The sequence below is a fragment of the Astyanax mexicanus genome, chromosome 12 (assembly GCF_023375975.1).
Source record: "Astyanax mexicanus isolate ESR-SI-001 chromosome 12, AstMex3_surface, whole genome shotgun sequence".
NCBI classification, from domain to species: domain Eukaryota; kingdom Metazoa; phylum Chordata; class Actinopteri; order Characiformes; family Acestrorhamphidae; genus Astyanax; species Astyanax mexicanus.
Window position 1 is genome coordinate 15,899,633 of NC_064419.1, and position 21,453 is coordinate 15,921,085.

At 39.6% G+C, this 21,453-nt stretch overlaps 1 protein-coding gene across 1 annotated transcript in view; it reads right to left on the reverse strand.

The window, feature by feature from the left end:
- The window catches only part of dtx1 (deltex 1, E3 ubiquitin ligase), a 62,526-nt gene that overhangs the window by 20,467 nt on the left and 20,606 nt on the right, over positions 1–21,453 (reverse strand). Inside the window, exon 3 of the mRNA XM_007235870.3 lies at positions 10,919–11,642. Within this exon, the coding sequence (XP_007235932.2) occupies positions 10,919–11,642 (724 nt within the window). The remainder of the gene's footprint in view (positions 1–10,918; positions 11,643–21,453) is intronic.

A 21,453-nucleotide genomic window follows, 5' to 3' on the forward strand; every position in this document is an offset into this window, starting at 1 on the left:
AAATAAAACATGATTCAAGCATGTTTAAAACAATATATGTAAAAGAAGGAAAATAAACTAAATTAATTAGAATAAAATTGCCATTACAGCTGAAGGCCTGATCAAACATGAAGGTTTTCAGTCTGGATTTAGAAGTGTCTAGTGTTGGTGCTCTTCTAATGCCCTGTTTCAACTGGTTCCATTTAAGAGCAGCTAGTAGCTAAAAGCTCTTTTTTTCCATGTTTAGTTTTTACCTTCGGCAGCACTAACTGACTAGTACTGATGATCTGAAGCTCTGCTCAGCTCATACTGCTGGAGCACATCAGATAAATATGCTGGTCCTTCACCATTATAACATTAATAGACCAGTAATAGTACATTAAAATGTATTCTGTAATTATGGCTGGTAGCGGAGGGAAAAGTGGACCTAATACCCAGGGCACGAGTAGGGAGAGGGGCCCAAGAAAATCCTGTTTTGGTTTTTTTTGTGATGTTTTTATTCAGAATGAATTGGGCCCCACAATTAATTCTTTATTAATTCATATTTTTAATATACTGATGGCATCAACTGAGGGAATGAACTTTAGTTACAGTGCTCTCAACATAATGGACATTCTGAGGGCCCCTCTTGGAGGCGCAAAATGGTTTAGTCCGCCCGACAGCGACTGGCGACAAGTGTACCGTCAGTGAGCCCAGATTGAAGAGATGAGCAAAGACAAGGTGAGATCGTTGTTCATGTGTTCAAGGGCGAGCTCCTTTGGGTTGGATATTTTACCCAGATCTGGCAACCCAGGTTCAGTGGCACATACACCATTTATGACAATACCCTAATGCCAATCAATATACATTAAAATCCCCTGAATTTAAATCCATTAAAACATGCTATAAATATAGAAACTTTGCTTTTATTTAAGCTTTTAATGAAGGCTTTAATAACTGTCGTTTTTACTTTTTTCACAATATTATCCACTATATGAAGGAATCAGTCACATTTACAGAAAATATTAAAAATAGAATATTTTAGGACTGTTCTATAAACACTATAAAAGATGATCAATTTACAATCAGTTATTATCTCACAGCTGTTAGCTAACAGACTGCTTGTTATGCTACTTGGCATAGCATTAGCGAGAAAAAGGCATACCGGAGGGTACGTTAAAACCGATATATCACCCAGCAGTAATACATTTTTTTTGTTTACATTGAAATATTCATTAGTATACCACAATTAGTTCCGACTCTGCAATGTGATTGGCTGATAGGTGTTTTATGAGTGCTGTTTTCAGCTGGTAATGCATGTAATACTCTGCCACATACAGGTAACCTAGCAACGATGCAGCGCTAACAAGCCAAACAGCTCAGCTACAAACAGAGCAGTAATTAAACTATTTTAACTTGTGGTGTTTTTATAACCAAACAGATCATATTTTCTCAACCTCTTTAACTCAAAATCTTTCAATAAACAACGTTAATGGAGCTGTGGTATAATTGTGCTGCGGCCTCATGCCTACAACTGCAGCACAGCAGTGCCAACATTACATGTTATAGCACAAACCTCAAGTGATGATTCAGAACATTTTTTAAATAATTGATATCACCACTTACAAATAAATTCAGTTCAGTTAGATTTAAAATAAGCTGAAGACTAGACTGCAGCTTACAGTGTAGTATAATCAGAGAGCTATAGGTCTCAGTGCAGACTGACTACAGCCAACAAACATAAATAAAAACACAAAAGCTCTTTATAATCCTCCAGGGAAGGACTGTCTGACTCTCTGAACACGGACACATGCTTTTAGCTTAAATCAAGTGTGGAGCAAGCAGACTGGAGAGCACTCTTTACTGGGAGTGTTTCCCACTTAAATAAGGCTTCATTAGTCTAGAGGCAGGGGATACTTATTGTCTCGAAGGCTCAATCATTAACAAAATTACAACAACAAGAGAAACAGAGATGAACAGACAAATTTAGTATTCAGCCTATATGTTTTCTTATGTTTTTCTTCATAAATGGTGAAATATTAGTGATTTATGTAAGTGACTGAAGCAATACATTAAGCATTGAGGCTACACATGTAGCAGCCACTGAAAAAGTGGTGATGCATTGCTGATATCCTGACATAATAAACTCCTCCTTTTTAGGGTCATGGCACAGAATCTCAATAAGATTCACTTTCCACTTTTTTCTTCAGCCAATCAGAGGTGGACTTGCTGGTGTGTTTTGGGTCATTGTCCTGCTGCAGAACCCAAGTTCGTTTCAGCTTGAGGTCACGATCAGATGACTGGACATTCTCCTTTAGGATCTTTTGGTAGACAGCAGAATTTATGGTTGAACATGCCATGCAGGTTAATTTTGCTCAAGTTCTATTTAAGTAATTTCTTAATTGAGAACAGGTGTGGCAGTAATCAGGCCTGGGTGCGATTAGAGAAACTGAACTCAGGTGTGATAAACCACAATTAAGTGGATCATGTATGTTTTTTCTCACTTAATAATAAAAACTTCATTTAAAAACTGCAGAAATCATGAAGGGGGCAAACCCTTTACTGACTTTAAATTAATTTATTTAGATAAATAATATTGTATGTAATGATAAACTGAAAATATTTTCTAAATTACTATTGAAAACCTTGTTTTTTTAATATAATAAAGAGATGGGCCATTACATGATGTGCTTGGTGCAGTTAAACTGTTAACAAATGTCGACGCAGGTCCAACAAGAACAGGAAGTCATGAGGCACAGAGACTAAAACAAAGACGATGAGAAGAAATGGAAAAATAAAGAAATCTCGAGTGGGACTGAATATTACTGTGTTTGATTTGATTGTATTTTGTATAAAGCAGTAGATTTCAGAGTAGATGCAGCACTGTGAAGTAAGAAATAACTAGAGAAGAGATTTGAGTTAAAATGCATATTTCTAGAGTTCTATAGCCAGCAGAGACTTATCGCTTCCAGTCTGCAAACATATCCTTCATCATTCTCTCTTTCTCTCACTCTCTCTCTCTATTACAGTATCAGACTCTGACTCGTCTGTCCTTCTCTCCGGAAAATAGTAAAAGAAAGAGTATCTTACCCTCGTTTATCCTCATCCTCTCCCTCCATCTCTCTAATCTCTCTCAAATGAAGGACACTTCCTGTTTGTGCAAAAACGCACACACATTTACGCGCACAGTAAAAGAGGAAGCAGCTGAAATACGCTGTAAGACGGAGGGAGACCAGTTCTCAACTGTCTGTGTGCAGTTCCTTATTAGAAAGGCCACTGCAAGGTAAAACACGTTGGTAACTCTATCTATGACTGTCATGTATATAGAGTACCAGTCAACAGATTTTCTCATTCAATGTTTTCTTTATTTAATGTATTTTCTACATCATAGATTAATACTAAAGACATGAAAACAATTAAGGATTACATATGAAGTAAACAGAAAAAAATGGGTCATCCTACACAATCCCCTGATCTAAACCTGATGAACTGAGAGGGTGATTTGAGGTGATTTGAGATGATCTGGAGCGTCACAGTGTAAAGAAAAAGCAGCATCTATTGTTCATCACCTCCAGGAACTCTAGGAAAACTAAGCTCCAGCTCATCCCAAATCACCAAATCAGTTGGGTTTAGGTCAGGGGATTTTGAAGGAGTTTTTTTATGTTTACTAGGTAATAGTTTCATATGTGTCCCTTTAATATTAATCTACAATGTAGAAAATAATATAAATTAAAAAAATAAAGAAAAACATTGAATGAGAAGTAGGTGTCCAAACCTAAGAGTCTTATAGACATGGTGTTGATAGAAAGTGGAAAAAAGCACAGCAAAATCATGGCTTTGACTGGATGTACACTGCTGAAAATTTTTACAGGAACACTTATTAGAGTATAGCATCAACTCAATTCAATATCTGGGATATTGATCTGGTCAGTACAGTAAGTGTGTGTGTGTGTGTGTGTTGCACTGGGTTGTTAATTTGTTCCACAAGTGTACTAAAGAATCTGTTTAATCACAACAAAATTCTGTGATTAACTGCAATTAATCGCATTTGTTTTTCTCCAGATGCAAATTTTTATAGTGGATATTTAAATGTAAATAAAAGCATTAATGTAAGAAATGTGAAATGCAATTACTGTATAGTGGTGTCAATTAAAATAATAGCATGTATTTGAACGTTTGAGGGGAGATAAAATCAATGAAGGATGCTGGAATAAAGAATGCATGATAAATTGAATTGTAAATGTCTCAGCTTGGTTGTGAGGACCGAGCTTAATTTAATAAGAATAAAAATCTCAGGGATGAGGAGCAGGGCAGGAAAGCGCGGGTCAGAGAGTAAGAGAGAGAAAGAAATAGAGAGAGAGAAAGAGAGAGAGAGAGAGAGAGAGAGAGAGAGAGAGAGAAACAAAGCTCTCTAACCGGTTCTGAGATGGAAGTTCAGAGTGCGCTGTTCAATCGTTCAGCCAGACAACAGCTCAGTGCATTGGCCGGCGGGCATATTATGGCGGAAGTGGGGGTAAAACTTGGTGACTTAATTAACTTGCATTAAAAAATAGGTACTGATTCCAAATGAACAGCGTGCATTAGTTCATGTATGTTCATGTTTTGCTTGTGAGCTCTGGTTAGGGCTGGCTGAATAGTAGGTTTATAGTCTCTGGAGGATCCTACATCTTAAGGTTCACAAGACTCCAGAGGCTCCAGCAGCTTCAAATTCCTGGTTTTTGCTTTGTAATGGCATTTTAGCAGCGACTTTCTTAATCTGATAAATTTGTCTAGCAGAAACCGTCCTCAATTTCCCTGTATGTGCTCTGAATCAGCCACAAATCTCTTCTCAGTAAGATTTTATACCTTGGCCAATACAGAAAGATCCTCCATATTGCTTGAAACCTGTGGCCTGCTTAATAATGTGGAACAGTGCTGTTATCATTGAGAGGTTTGTTCAATACAATTTACGATTTATAGTTAACGGGTGATGACTTAGAAATTAAACCGATTGTCATTTGCATTGACCATTTAGGAAAATCTGAGAAAAATATCACTTGCATAATAATTTTCATGTGTCAGTCATAACATGGTCTGGAGATGCCGTGGAAAAATGTTACGCCGCCTGCAACATCATAATGCATGAGCGGTTTGGTGGTGAGACAGTAATGGTCTCTAAAAGGACACACAGGTCTCTACAGGCTTGGTGACGGCACCCTGACTGCTATTAGCTATTGGCTTTAAACTCTTGGCTTCGAACCAATTGTCAGAACCTACGCTGGTGCAGTGAGTCCTGGGTTCCTTCTGGTGAAGGACAATGCCTGGCCTCATGTGGCCAGAGTGTGCAGGCACCACTGCGCCACTGAGTGCATTGACAGGCTCACCTGATCTAAATCCAATAGATCCTCTGGGACATTATGTTTCAGTCGATCCAATACTGCCAGATTACACTTCAGACTGTCCAGGAGCTCAGTGATGCTCTGGTCCAGATCTGCGAGTAGATCCCCCAGGACACTATCCATCATCACATTGGGAGAATGCTCTGACACTGTCAGGCATGCACAATGCACACAAGCACGTGGAGACCATACAAACTACTGACTACCATTTTGAGCTGCTGCACAGGTATTCTGGCTAAACTTCTGGCTAAACTAGCCTGCTGCATCATGATTTCACTTTGATTTTTAAGATGTCTTTGAATTCAACCCTCTGTAGGGTAATAATTTTCCATTTCCAACAAACGATGTGGCATCTTTTCGTTAATAACACATTAACCCATCCACATCAGGAAATATATTATAAACTATTTTTCCTATTGATATTTGATGTGTTTTTAAAGTGTTCCTTTATTTATTTATTTAACAGTGTATTTCAGAAAATATGGGCTGTATTCGGAATGGCATACTACTATACTGCGTACTGCATACTGCACTAGTATGTACTGCATACTACACACTGCCCAGTATGTAGTATTCGGTACTGTAACACTTTTGATTGTAGTACCCTACGCGGTCCTGCTGTGACACACCAGTCAGTGCTCTGTAGTGCTCCGAATTCCTCAGAGTGAGTTGTAAACAGAAAGAACATGAAAAATGTCCTACCTTTTGATTATTAAGACTAATGAGATCTGCATACTGTCCAGAACAGCAATTGCTGTTTTTATTTTAGAGTTTAATGTAAGTGCAGTTAACCCAATTCTAACAACCATTTAGCAGCAGCCCCCACAACCCAGTTAAATATGTTTTCCTATTTATTTTAGTAGATTACTATTTTCATCTATGTAAATACCAACAAGAACACATTTAAACAAACTCTCATTCATATTTACACAATCTCAACAATAAAAGAAATGAGACACGTTGCACAAGTGAAACAATTTTATTAATTTGTATTCAAATCATTCCCTTATTTAAAAGAAAAATATGTATTAAAACTGAGGGAATTATTTATTAAATCAACAGAACGATTTATTGGAATTATTTATTAAAGTAACAAATTTATTAAAACTGAGGGAATTATTTATTAAAAGAACAGAACAATATATTGGAATTATTATTAAATAAAGAGAACGATTTATTAAAACTAAGGGAATTATTTATTAAAGTAACAGAATAATTTATTTAAACTGAGGGAAACATTTATTAAAATAACAGAATAATTTTTTGGAATTATTTATTAAATAAATAAGAACGATTTATTAAAACTGAGGGAATTATTTACTAAAATAACAAAATAATTTATTAAAACTGAGGGAATTATTTACTAAAATAACAAAATAATTTATTAAAACTGAGGGAATTATTTATTAAAATAACAGAATAATTTATTAAAACTGAGGGAATTATTTACTACATCAAGGCAGCACACAGCGGAGGGTCCCGGCCGCGGAAAGCGCTCGGCCGGGGCAGCGGAAGGTCCCGGCCGCGGAGAACGCGCGGCCACGGCAGCGGAGGGTCCCGGACGCGAATTATTTTGGAAAGTATTGGCTCACCGCTGTCGAGACCCTCCGCTGCCGCGGCCGTGTCCCTCCGCTGCCTCGGCCGAGCGCTCTCCGCGTCCGGGACCCTCCGCTGACACGGCCGCGGCAGCGGAGGGTCTCGACAGCGGTGAGCCAATACTTTCCAAAATAATTCCCTTAATTTAAAAATATATATATTTCCATAATTCTCTCGCACTCGCCTCCATCTTGTTTTTTTCTGAAGCGAGCTGGAGAAGCCAGTTGCAATGCATGTTGGGATGCAGTACACCGCGAAGATAGCTCCCCATGCACACTGCGGAATCGGAGCGGAGTAGTACACCATCCGGGTACCTGTAGTGCACTACAGATCCTCAGTTTGGTCGCATACTGCGTACTGCATACTAGCTTTAGGCAGATTTAGTACGCGAGTAGTATGTAGTATGCCATTCCGAATACAGCCATGGTGTCACCAATAATACAAGCAGAGCCAGGACCCTGGTCATTTTCTTTTCCATGCTGTGTGTGTATGTGCTGCCCCCTTTTTTAGCATGGTTCAAAAGGAGATAAAAATAAGTTAATTTACATGTTACTGATTAGGCATCTCACTGTGCACTGTGTGTATTACAAAAAAACAAAAAAACCCTGCAGACAAGAAACTCTAAAGGACCCCCACCCTAGTGCTCTGTTCAATTCTAAAGTGGGCAAAATCAGTATGTTTAAGGCTTTCACTCACAGCACTTAGAAGCTGACGAAAGCCATATAATTAGTTTTATATCAGCTCCTGAAGCGAAGTGTAAGCAGTGCTAAAGCAAGGCATCACTGGCTATGCCTAAACCATCGCTGTTCATTCATTTGCAGTCAAGGTTTTTCAGCACTTGGCTTGGCTGTGATTATTTGTATTTTTTTACAGAATAAGAAGGAGCTCCACACTCTTCTCTACCACACTGTACCCTTACTCTACCTCACTACCTGAAAGTTCCTTAGACTACCTTTACTTTACCTCACTACCTTGCTCTACCTTAATATATCTCACACTACCTTCACTAAACCTAATAACCACGCTCTACCGTACTATCCCTCACAACCTTTCTCTACCTTAATCTACCTCACACTACCTTTACTCTAACCAAACAAATTAATCTTGGTCTCATCAGTCCATCGGGCACAGTTCCAGTAATCCATGTCCTTTGTTGACATATCTTGAGCAAACTGTTTGCAGGCTTTCTTGTGTACAGACTTCAGAAGAGGCTCCCTTCTGGGGTGACAGCCATGTAGACCAATTTGATGTGGGCAGCATACAGTCTGAGCACTGACAGGCTAACCCCTCACTTCTTCAATCTCTGCAGCAATGCTGACAGCACTCCTGCGCCTATCTTTCAAATAAAATATTTGGATCTGAGCACTCAGCTTTTTTGGACGACGAACACAAGGTCTGGTCTGAATGGACCCTGCTCTTTTAAAACTCTGGATGATTTTGCCCATGTACTGCAGCTCGGTTTAGGGTGTTGGCAATCTTCTTGTAGCCTAGGCTATCTTCATGTAGCACATCAATTCAGCATTTAAGATCCCAAGAGAGTTCTTTACCATGAGGTGCCATGTTGGAACTTTCAGTATAAGAGAGTGTAAGAGCTGTACTACAAAAGTTAACACACCTGCTCCCTTTGCACACCAGAAACCTAGTAACACTAGTAACGGTCACATGACATTTTGGAGGGAAAATGACAAGCAGTGCTAAATTTGGACATTTAGGGGTGTAATCTCTTGTACTCACTTTTGTTGCCAGTGGTTTAGACATTAATGGCTGTATGTTGAGTTATTTTGAGGGAAGAATACATTTACACTGTTATATAAGCTACAGACAGACTACTTTTCATTGTGTCAAAGTGACATTTTTTCAGTGTTTTCCATGAAAAGATATACTTAAATATGCAGAAATGTGAGGGGTGTACTCACTTTTGTGATACACTGTATAATATACACTGTATACAGTCATGAAAAAGTTTGGGCACCCCTTTTAATCTTAATCATTTTTAGCTTTAAATATTTGGGTGTTTGCAACAGCCATTCCAGTTTGATATATCTAATAACTGATGGACACAGTGATATTTCAGGATTGAAATGAGGTTTATTGTACTAACAGAAAATGTGCAATATTCATTAAACCAAAATTTGACCGGTGCAAAAGTATGGGCACCCTTATCATTTTATTGATTTGAATACTCCTAACTACTTTTTACTGACTTACTGAAGCACAAAATTGGTTTGGTAACCTCATTGAGCTTTGAACTTCATAGCCAGGTGTATCCAATCATGAGAAAATGTATTTAAGGTGGCCAATTGCAAGTTGTTCTCCTATTTGAATCTCCTCTGAAGAGTGGCATCATGAGCTCATCAAAACAACTCTCATGCCCTGTGCATGTGGATGATTTTGAAATGTTTACGAGTTTGCCCTCCAGCAGCTGTAGTGGTAACGGTTCTAACACTTTTGGTGTATAAATGAAACTAAATCATTGTGAAAAGGTCACACACACTGAGAGATGACAAATGTGTGATAACTGGCTTTAAGTAAAACTGGGGTTAGTGTGTGTTTACTTTTGCAAATAATACTGTAGGTACGCAATAAATGCCCTCAGATGTTTATTTAAATATTCTGTACTTTTAACATTTAATTATTATTTTTTTTTTTTTACCGTGCAGGTGACAGTGGAGACCTGCAGCTCACATGCTGGCCTGTGGGCGTGATATGATCTTCAGCACATGTAGGTTAACCACCAGAACCACTCGACTGGGAACAAAGTGTCTCAACGTCTCGCTTCTCTCTCACTTTCTCTCTGTTTCTGTCTCTCTCTCTATCGAGTATCAGTAACGTTTCTACTCCAGACTTACTCAGCATTTGCTCCCTTCATTGAGTGTGTTCCAGTGTGTGTGTGTGTGTGTTTCTTGCTCTGCTGAGGTACCCATTTTGCCTTGATCCATTATTCATCTTCCCCCAGTGTATCAAAGCCAGGATGGCAAATTGGCTTTCACGCACAAACACACACACGCTTTTACTCTTTTTCTGAAAGTATAATACAAAAATCACACCACAACAGCGCTCTACAGCGCAGTGACACGAGCCACTGCACCACGGCAGGAAGACGCTCTGACTGCAGCTATTTGTGGTTTCGAATGAGAGAAATCTAGAACATTGATAACGCTGATTACACACTCAGGAAAGCGGCTGATGAACCAAACACAAAAGAGGCACTAAACAGAATAAACCCGGCAGAGAACAGAGAAAGGGTAAAACAGGAAAAACTAGAAGAAAACAATGCAACCGTGTGTAATTCACAATCATACAGTAAGTAATAGCATAAAAACACAGAATCTACTCTAAAAACTTATAATGGTAAAATGATTCTTTTTAGTTGTGAATTTTACGTTACCCTACCTTACCTTTTCTTACTTTGCTTTATCTTACCTTACTCTTCCTTGCCTTACTCTAGCTTACCTCACCTTATCTCATCCTTCCTTCCCTTTCCTTATCTTACCTTTTCTTAATTTAACTTACCTCATTTCTACTTTTTTTTACCTTTCCTTATCTTACCCTAACTTTTCTTAACTTAACTTACCTTATCTCATCTTTCCTTTCCTTTTCTTTTCTTTCCTTTCCTTATTTTACCTTTTCTTAACTAACATTATCTTTCCTTACCCTACCTTATATATAATTTCCTTATCTTTACTCATCGTAACTTACCCTACCTTACTTTATATTTTTTTACCTTGTCTTGTCTTACCTTAACTTTTCTTACTCTACCTTACCTTTCCTTAACTTACCCTACCTTATCTTTCCCTTTCCTTACTTTTACTTTTATCTTACCTTAACCTACCTTACCTTACCCTACCTTATCTTAGGTTATCTTATGTTCTCTTATCTTACTTTACGTTACCTTATATTACCTTACTTTAACGTACAGTGTCTTATCTTATATAATCTTCCCTCACAATGTGTATGCTCTGTGCACAGAGGTCTGTGTTTCTTACCCTGGTGGAATACTTCCACGGCTGGTGGACACCACGATGCGCTGCGTTCCTGGGCGGTTCAGATTGTTCTGCCCGTTAATCGTCAGTGTGTGAGTGGTCGGCAGGTTCATGAGTGCTGGGGCACAGGGAAAGTTAAGTGTACTCATCTCCACTTTTCCACCTCCTCCCCCGCCTACTGCTATGTTGTTATGGTGACCCCCTGCAACCGCGGCTCCGGACGACCAGAGGGAGGTGCCGGCGAAAGTGTTGCTCTGCCGAACCGTGGGGGCCATCTGATCCCCCGTCCCAGCCGCCATGCCGTACAGCTTCCTCCTCTGCTGCGAGGCCAGGATGGCGTTGGAGGCGGCGCGTGTGCTGTGCACCAGCAGGCACTGCTGGCAGGAGCAGGGCGTGCCGGAATTAGTACCCACCGGCCACGACTGAGATTTAGGGATAGAGCCTGCAATGAGGGGGTAGGCCAGGTCCATCCTGCGGCGAATGCGCCGCCTTCTCTGGCTCTGCCGGTTGGTCTGAGCCATGCTGTCAAAGTCCACCAGGTAGCTGAAGCCCAGTGAGCTTAGGTCCAGCCATGGGTGCTGCTTCTCGTAGGCGTTCTGGATGCTCACACACAATTCCATGTCGTAAGGAGTCCAGGAGCCATTGTCGTTCTCCCATTCCCACACTACTCCTTTGCCGGGGGCTGAGGACGGGTCGTAGAAGTTCCGCTGTACTGGGCGCATTGTGCCTGAAAGAAAAAAAGCAGAGTGGTCAGGTTTGTGCTCATCAGTCCTCTGGGAGAACCACTGAAGAGCAATTACAACCATGCAGCAAGAGTATCATCACCCCACACATATACATATATACATTCACACACACGTACTTCATTTAACGGCTAAATGCACTGACCTTGAGGGCTGAGTAGGAGTTTTACTCTCTTATGGCGGGGCGATATGGCAAAAATATTATATTGCAACACTTTTACGATACATGATATGTATCGTAAAAGTGTATATGTATATGTATATGCACATTTAATTAAACGTTTAATTAAACTACCCCAATCACACTCTCTGTGGGGCAGTGATCTTTACACACTAACAATTTCATCAACATGCTTTACAATATACAATACCAGTCAAATTGTTTTACGCACCATAAATTCTGTTGTTTTTCATTATTTAAAGTGCCGTATTATTTTGTTTCTAAATTGAAAGCAGTAGCATTACTGAATGAAGAAGGGATAAAATATTGCGTTTAATGGTACGACCTGGAACGACCATCCATGTTTTGTATAATTTATTAATTTGTGTCGTATAAAAAATGTTTTAAACTAAGATACATTATTTACACTGACACAACTGACAACTGTATATAATAACTATTCAGCTCAATTTCTGACTGAGCCGCTCTGACTGAACATAAACTGGAATCGGATTCATTCACTCTGAATGGAGGCCGCATCACACCCACACAGTTTAAAATGATTCTTCCGCATACTCGGTGCAGTGACCCATTCTCACCAGAAAGAGCCCTAAACCCCCCCAAATTCCAAAAATTACGGACATCAGCTTTAAAAATGTTCTGCACTGTACATTAATATGACAGTCAATGTAATTATTGAGTAAACAAAAAAATGTTAAACCAGAATATGTTTTATATTTTAGATTCTTCAAAGCAGCACCTCTTGCTTAGATTACAGCTTTTTATATCTTGGCTGGATTTTCTCAGTCAGCTTTATGAAGTAGAGTCACCTGGAATGGCTTTCAGTTAACAGCTGGGCTGAGCTTATTAAGAGTTAATCAATTACATGCTATTGCCTCTTAACGTGTTTGAGACCATGTTTGAAAGTTGTGTTGTGAAGAGGTAGAGTTTATGGTATAAAGTGAATAGCCCTGTTTGAGTAATGTAATTTTGTTGCCCTCTTTAATTCAAAATCTTTCAATAAAAACAGATAATGGAACTGTGATATAATCACAATAATACACTCGAGGTTTCTGATCTATGGAACTTGCCATGTCCAAACTTTTGACTGGTACTGTATACTGTCCATATGACAAACTTATTGTAATAAACGATAAAAAAATTATTATACCACTCAGCTCTAACCTCTGCTGTCCATGAGGAGGCGTAATAGGTATAACTCAGTAATAAAAAACTATTAAAACGAATGAAATGAAAAAAAATTCTAATAATGAATGTAAAGTAATTAAATCCTAAAATTCTAAAAACATATTCAGCAATAATGCTTCAACAGTCTTTAAAACGTCTCTCTAAAACTAAGCTGATAACGTATCATTGCGGCAAAATTCACTCCAACATTCCCTTTACACACACACCCACGCGCATACATAACGCAACATTAGCCCCAGTGCACACACACCATTAGCATCACAGCACTGCCACTGGCTGGGTCTCCGTGAGACACATCAGCAGAATCAGCACGACCGACCTTGAATCCCCACAACTCCAGCTCAGCGGCTAATTTCATTTATCTGGAGAGGGAGACATCTCACTTCTGCACTGCCCAAAGCTACAACCCACACTGCACTGTTATAAGGTCAGTCCAAGTCCAAGAGTCACAGAGTTCAGCTTCAAAACAACCCAGGCTAAAATAGAAACTACAGCTTTAAAAGTGTCTAAAAAACCACTTCAGATCCTGAATCAAGAGTTAAACTTAAATGTCTCACACATACAAGGCCAGTCATGATAATCATTTTTGTTTGGACTAAAAAATGATGATAAACTATATTATTGTCATTTCAGATTGTTTTTTTTGCCACAGATTCACAACAGAATATTAATCCAATTACACTCCCTTAATAAACAATTAACTTATTATTATTATTTAAATAGAAATATCCAAATAAATTATATAATAATAAATAATGTTTAAACAAAGTTACATGAATGGGCTCTCCATCCTAGGAAAAACATACTAGGTAATGTTTAGAGATGATCTAAGAATTTACACTGAAAAATTATGTTTTTAATGATAGGATTAAATTGCAACCAGTGTGTAGTGAGACCTTCTTTGTAAATACAGATGAATGATAAAATAAATGCTTAAATTAATCGAAACCTGCAGATTTTTTTTTTTTGTTTGTTTTTTTCGGATTTGACTCCGGCCCAAAATTTTAGTTTATTAGTGCTTTACAAATACTGCGGTCAACAAAAATAATCAAGGTCATGGCTATATATTGAACAATATGTTTACACGCTTTATTCAGCTACGTCACCATCGTCTACCAAAAGAGGCTGTGGGGTATAGAAGTAGCGTTGTACCGCTGGGTACTAGCAATTCCACCTCACTGCTGCGCTCCTAAGATCACTTCTTTAAAAAGAAAGAAATCTTATAGAAGTAAAACCTTCCATAGTTTCCCCAAAGATCCCATACTTCACTGTGAATGGATTCACAAAATCAGTAGAGATCTCCTTTTCACTTTAAGATGTATGTTACTGTGCTAGCTAGCTAAGACTATCCATTTTAATATTACCCAGCCAGCCAATCTATCCAGATAAATGTTAGCAGAGAGACAGCAAGCTAGCTAAACCCAGCTCTCCGGCTATGAGTTGATTAACCCTGAACTGGTTATTTTCTTGGTTTAACGTTAAAACGAGTGGGAGGTAACTTTAGTCAAGCCGTATCTCTTTAGAGTAACTTAGCCTTCTAAGTTAGCTAGCTAGTTAATATCCTAGCGTGAGGAGCCTGATCTTACAAAAGTGTACACTTACATGCTCAGCTGGACTGTACTTGGCATTTAAGTTAATGGTCGAGTTACAATTAAATTTATGTCTGATTTTATATTATAGGTTAACGTAGACTTACAAAAGTAAGTTTGTAACATTTTATAAAAGAGCGCTTCTTTAAGACACTGTTTGGAATGAGAAACTTGCTAATGTGAGTTTTCATTACAGAAAAAGGCAATTACCTAGAATAAACCTCGATCCAGGTGCTACAGCCTTTTAGTAAAACAGCCGGAGAATCTATTAAACATCAGCCAGTAATTAATCTCAGAAAACATTAAAGTTTGCATTGCCAGTTAGTCACTATCTATTGTGGCTAATCCGTCCTTTGGAATTGTAAATATAGTTTTTATTGAAATAATTTATTTTACTTGGATTACTAAGTAATCTTTTGACCAAAATATAGTCAAATATCTAAATTCTGTTAATATTTGCATCTCATTTTTGACTGTTTTTAATTCCGTTAATTCGCGGAGGTGTGTGAGGATAGTTGTCCACGCAGGTGCTGCCATTTAAACTGGTGGCTATTCTGCCGGCTTACTCGCTGCCTTCGGAATTTCCGGTTTAGGAGGGTTTTTTTTTTATTTAAGTTATTTAAACACTGTCTAAATTCCAACTAGTGCTGTCAAATGAACTAATCATTAATTAATCACTGAAAAAAATAAAAACGTTAAAAATGAACACTGATTAATTGCCTTCCTTGGTGCCCTTAGATCCGGCACAAAACAGCTCATAACTGACGATTGAAGAGTAACGTAGAGACATCATACACGTATCATATCAAACAGCAGAACTTACCATATCTAACCAGCACAGATACATCATTCTGACATTAAATATCAGCCAGTAATCTCAGAAAACATTAAAGTTTGCATTGCCAGTTAGTCACTATCTATTGTGGCTAATCCGTAATTTTGGACTTTATAATAAAAAAATATGTAAATATGAAAATATATATGTATATTAATTATTTATTATTTATTATATTATTTAATTTTACTTAGATTACTAAGTAATCATTTGACCAAAATATAGTCAAATATCTAAATTCTGTTAATATTTGCATTTCATTTTTTTTACTGTTTTTAATTCCGTTAATTCAGGGAGGTGTGTGAGGATAGTTGTCCACACAGGTGCTGCCATTTAAACTGGTGGACATTCTGCCGGCTTCCTTGCTGCCTTCGGAATTTCCGGTTTAGGAAAGTTTTCGTTTTTTTTAAGTTATTTAAACACTGTCTAAATTCCGACTAGGGCTGTCAAATTAAATAATCAGTAATTAATGACTGAAAAAAATTAAACGTTAAAAATGAACACTGATTAATTGCCTTCCTTGGTGCCCTTAGATCCGGCACAAAACAGCTCATAACTGAAGACTGAAGAGTAACGTACAGACATCATACACGTATCATATCAAACAGCAGAACTTACCATATCTAATCAGCACAGATACATCATTCTGACATTAAACATCAGCCAGTTATTCATCTTAGAATACATTAAAGTTTGCATTGCCAGTTAGTCACTATCTATTGTGGCTAATCCGTCATTTTGGACTTTATAATAATAAAATATGTAAATATGAAAATATATATGTATATTAAAAACATTAAAGAACATCCTTTTTTTTAATATTTAATTTTACTTAGATTACTAAGTAATCATTTGACCAAAATATTACATTACATTACATTACATTACATTTGGCAGACGCTTTTGTCCAAAGCGACTTACAATAGTCAAGTACAATGTAAAATAAGTTTAAAGGAAAAACATCTTTGGATAGGGATAAAAGGAGGACAAAGGGGAATAATAGGATAGAGGAGTGAAGGAGAGGAAGAAGGAAATGAGAGTGTTAGAGGTGTTAAGAGAGTAAGTGCTCTTTGAAGAGCTCTGTCTTCAGGAGTTTCTTAAAGATAGCGAGAGATTCTCCTGATCTGGTAGTGGAGGGTAGTTTGTTCCACCATTGGGGAACTCTGTATGAGAACAGTCTGGATTGCTTTGTGTGAATGTTTGGCAAAGCGAGGCGACGTTCACTGGAGGAGCGCAGCGGCCGGGAGGTAGCGTAAGCCTTCAGGAGCGAGTGCAGGTAGGAAGGAGCCTGTTCTGACATCACCTTGTAGGCGATTGTAAGAGTTTTGAATTTGATGCGAGCATCAACTGGTAGCCAATGGAGCTCAATGAGCAGCGGGGTGACATGTGCCCGTTTTGGCTGGTTGAAGACCAGACGTGCTGCTGCGTTCTGGATCATCTGGAGTGGTTTTACTACACAGGCCGGGAGGCCAGTTAGCAGGGCATTGCAGTAGTCGAGGCGTGAGATGACGACCGCTTGCACCAGGAGTTGGGTGGCCTGTTGCGTCAGGAACGGTCTAATTTTTCGGATGTTATAGAGCGCAAAGCGGCAGGACCGAGCAACTGAGGCCACATGGTGCGTGAAGGAGAGTTGGTCATCAACACCCAGGTTCCTAGCAACCTTTGTCGGTGAGAGAGAGAGAGAGTCGATACTTATAGAGAATTTGTGTTGAAAAGATGGTTTTGCTGGTATAACCAGAAGTTCAGTCTTTGAGAGATTTAATTGAAGGTGATGCTCCCTCATCCATGAGGATATGTCAGAGAGACACTGCGAAATCCGTGCAGAGATTGAGTGATCTTCAGGTGAGAACGACAGGTATAGCTGGGTGTCATCAGCAAAGCAATGGTAGGAAAATCCGTGTGAGCGGATAACCTGACCAAGAGAGGTGGTGTATATGGAGAAGAGAAGGGGTCCCAGTACCGAACCTTGGGGAACCCCAGTGGATAAGGAGCGGGCTGAGGACAGCTGTCCTTGCCACGACACCTTGAACGAGCGCCCAGTGAGGTATGATCTGAACCATGACAGCACATTATCTGCGATCCCCATGTTTGAGAGTATAGTTAGGAGGAAGTCATGGTTGACTGTGTCAAATGCGGCCGAGAGGTCCAGCAGAATGAGCACTGAGGACTGACCTGCAGCTCTGGCAGTTTTCAACGCTTCAGTCACAGACAACAGAGCCGTCTCGGCAGAATGTCCTTTTTTGAACCCAGATTGGTTCTGGTCCAGAAGGTCATTCTGGGAGAGGAAGCCAGAGACCTGATTTAAAACTGCTCTTTCTAGTGTTTTAGAGAGAAAGGGTAGCAGTGAGACCGGTCTGTAGTTGTCAACCTGGGCGGGGTTGAGAGAAGGCTTTTTAAGCAGTGGTGTCACATGTGTTTGTTTGAAAGCAGTGGGGGATACAGTTAAAGAGGCATTGATCGTGTGAGTGATAGCCGGAATGATTGCAGGTGCGATAGTTTGCAGTAGGTTTGAAGGAATTGGGTCAAGCGGACACGTAGTAGGACGGCTACGTGTTAGGAGAGCCAGTCTCGTTCTCAGTGAGAGGAGTGAACGAGGAGAAAGCAACGCCTTCGGTGGAGGGACACCGGGCAGTAGAGGATGCAGTAGGACTGCTACATTGTGCATCAGTAAACTGGTTGCTGATGGCCGCCACTTTGCCAGTAAAGAATGAGGCAAGTGTTTCAGCCGTAAGGCATGTAGCCGGAGGAGGAGGAGGCGGAGGGTTGAGTAGTGATTTAAATGTAGCAAATAGTTTCCGGGAGTCTGTGAGAGAGCAGAATTTATTGTGATAAAATTCAGCTTTAGCAGTAGTGAGGTTGGCTGAGAAAGAAGCCAGGAGCAGTTGGTAATTTTTTAGGTCTGCTTGTTTTTGTTTTTTTTGCCATTTTCTTTCGGCAGCTCGGAGTTTGGAGCGTAGTTCCCTGAGTGTGTCATTTTTAAGCCATGGCTGCGGTTTGTTTGAGCTAATGGCTCGAGATGTAAGAGGACAGAAGTTGTCCAAACAGGAGCTTAGTGTGGAGCAGAGAGTGTCAGTGGCATCATTTACATTGAGTGATGAAAATGAGCCTGGTGGAGGCATATTGTCAGTCACCAGCGAGGAGTACTGGTCTGCTGAGAGATCTCGAAGATTTCGGCGGAACGAGACCATAGTAGGAGTAGCTGTGGGTTTATTTGAAATATGAACATTGAGTTTCATAAAGTAGTGATCTGAGACGTGCAAAGGAGTGACAGTTAGAGAGTCGGTGTCACAGTTACGAGTGAAGATCAGGTCTAGTTGTTTGCCAGCTTTATGTGTTGGAGGGCTGGGGACCTGCTCCAGTTCGAAAGACTGCATGAGGGATAGGAAGTCTGTGAAGCTGGTACTGTCATGGTGGATGTTCATATCCCCTAGAATGAGCATGGGACAATCTTGCTCAGGGATAGAAGACAGTAGCATGTCAAGTTCATGCGTGAATTCGCCCATTTGTCCAGGAGGACGGTAGAGAACAATAATGGCAAGTTTTGCTGGAGTATTAACCAGTGTGGCATGATACTCAAATGTATTGAATGTGTTTGCCGGTAATAGTGGAGTATGTTTTAAGCCATTAGCGATTAATAGGCCTGTTCCACCTCCTCGTCCAGAGAGACGAGAAGTGTGGGAGAAGGAATAATAATTGGAAAGAGCCGTCGGTGTAGCAGTATTTTCAGGTTTGATCCAAGTTTCAGTCAGTGCCAGCAGTTGTAATGACTGATGATTCGCATAAGAGGCGATAAAGTCTGCTTTATTAACAGCCGACTGGCAGTTCCATAGCCCAATAGAGAATGAGGTAGTAGTGGGCGTGGTTTGTTTCAGTGGATGCAGGTTAGTATGATCCTGGCGCCTGTTTGTGTTTTTATGCCTTCTGTGCGTGCCGGAAATAACTGAGATGTGTTGGGAGCACATTTTAGGAGGCAGTAGGTGGACTCGCGCACGTAGACTCGCAGGTCTTTACCCGCGTTGGTCTTCACGCGAGAGGGTTTTTACACAACAGCTGCACCTTCGGCTGACGCCTCGGCGAGTGTGAGTGACGAAATAGGATTCTAGATTGCGCACAGCTGCGGGCGATATAGGAAATCAGCGCCACCAGACTGTCTTTTAAAGCCGTGAGTAACGCCCCCGAGGTCCGCAAACAGAGAGAGTGTGAAAGAGGGGGTTTGCCACGCCCCGCTCAAGTGAGAATCGCCCAACCTTGTCCGAAAAAAGCGCGCTGAAAAGCGTGTTTGCTGTTGCTGCTACAGCGTATCTGAAGTGAAAGTAAAGTAAAAAAGTAAAAAGAGCAGTCTGGTGTAGCTTGAAGTTCCTGCTAGCCCTGCTAGTGTGCCCTTGTCTTATTTAGGAAATCAGCGCCACCAGACTGTCTTTTAAAGCCGTGAGTAACGCCCCCGAGGTCCGCAAACAGAGAGAGTGTGAAAGAGGGGGTTTGCCACGCCCCGCTCAAGTGAGAAGTTTAGATATAGTCAAATATCTAAATTCTGTTAATATTTGCATTTCATTTTTTGACTGTTTTTAAAGGGGAGGTGACGTTAATTCAGGGAGGTGTGTGAGGATAGTTGTCCACGCAGGTGCTGCCATTTAAACTGGTGGATATTCTTCTGGCTTACTCGCTGCCTTCGGAATTTCCGGTTTAGGAGCGTTTTTGTTTTTTTATTTAAGTTATTTAAACACTGTCTAAATTCCGACTAGGGCTGTCAAATTAAATAATCAGTAATTAATTACTGAAAAAAAATAAACGTTAAAAATGAACACTGATTAATTGCCTTCCTTGGTGCCCTTAGATCCGGCACAAAACAGCTCATAACTGAAGACTGAAGAGTAACGTACAGACATCATACACGTATCATATCAAACAGCAGAACTTACCATATCTAACCAGCACAGATACATCATTCTGACATTAAACATCAGCCAGTAATTCATCTTAGAATACATTAAAGTTTGCATTGCCAGTTAGTCACTATCTATTGTGGCTAATGCGTCATTTTGGGCTTTATAATAAAAAATATGTAAATATGATAATATATATGTATATTAAAAACACTAAAGAACATCCAGTTTTTATTTTTTTATTGGAATATTTTATTTTACTTGCATCACTAAGTAATCATTTGACCAAAATATAGTCAATTATCTAAATTCTGTTAATATTTGCATTTCATTTTAAGCAGGGTTGGATTTTTTAGCATTACAGAGCAACATACTTTTTTAGTAAACAGTGATAAATATGATTTTAGTTTAATTGATGTATTGTAGTTAAATTGATTATTTTTATTTGCTTGACCACACCATAGACTGTGTATAGCTGGACAGAGCATCGTCTCTCAAAAGTGAAGCCACCACAGGTCGGGCGCCCCCTGCTGTTCGGTTGCAGAAAGCTGTGTAACCCCACCCACCCACATAGGTCTTTCTCCCTCCTCTGGTCTCTACTGCGCAGACTCAGGTTTCAGGATCACCAACATGGCGGAAGATTTTGGCTTAATTTTTTACTGAATGAATGGGAACGACGCCATGGCGTCCATCTTTTTTACACCTGGACCACACTGGTTGCAATTACAATGCCTAAATATTCTTAATAAACTATCAAAAGTTTACTAACTGCATTTTTAGACCAATATATTATAGAAATACATTGGTCGTAAAAAACCCAATTGAATAATATTGATTATTGTGCTCATATTGTGCTCATAATGCCTATTCCTGAGTGACATTTTAGTACAAAACATCTTACTGTACAAATAAAAGTGTAATGCTGTGAACGTTTGAGTGACAGTGATAATATCAGTGCAGTTATTGTTTTGCTTCCTATAAAGGGCTTTCTAATTTGTCTGTGCAGTGAGCCTGGATACGGTGGGCTAATGGCCTAGAAACAGGCGTATTCATAACAACTAATGAAGTCCTGCACTGAAGAAGCACATCAGTATGACATTTCAGCAGCCAGTGTGAATG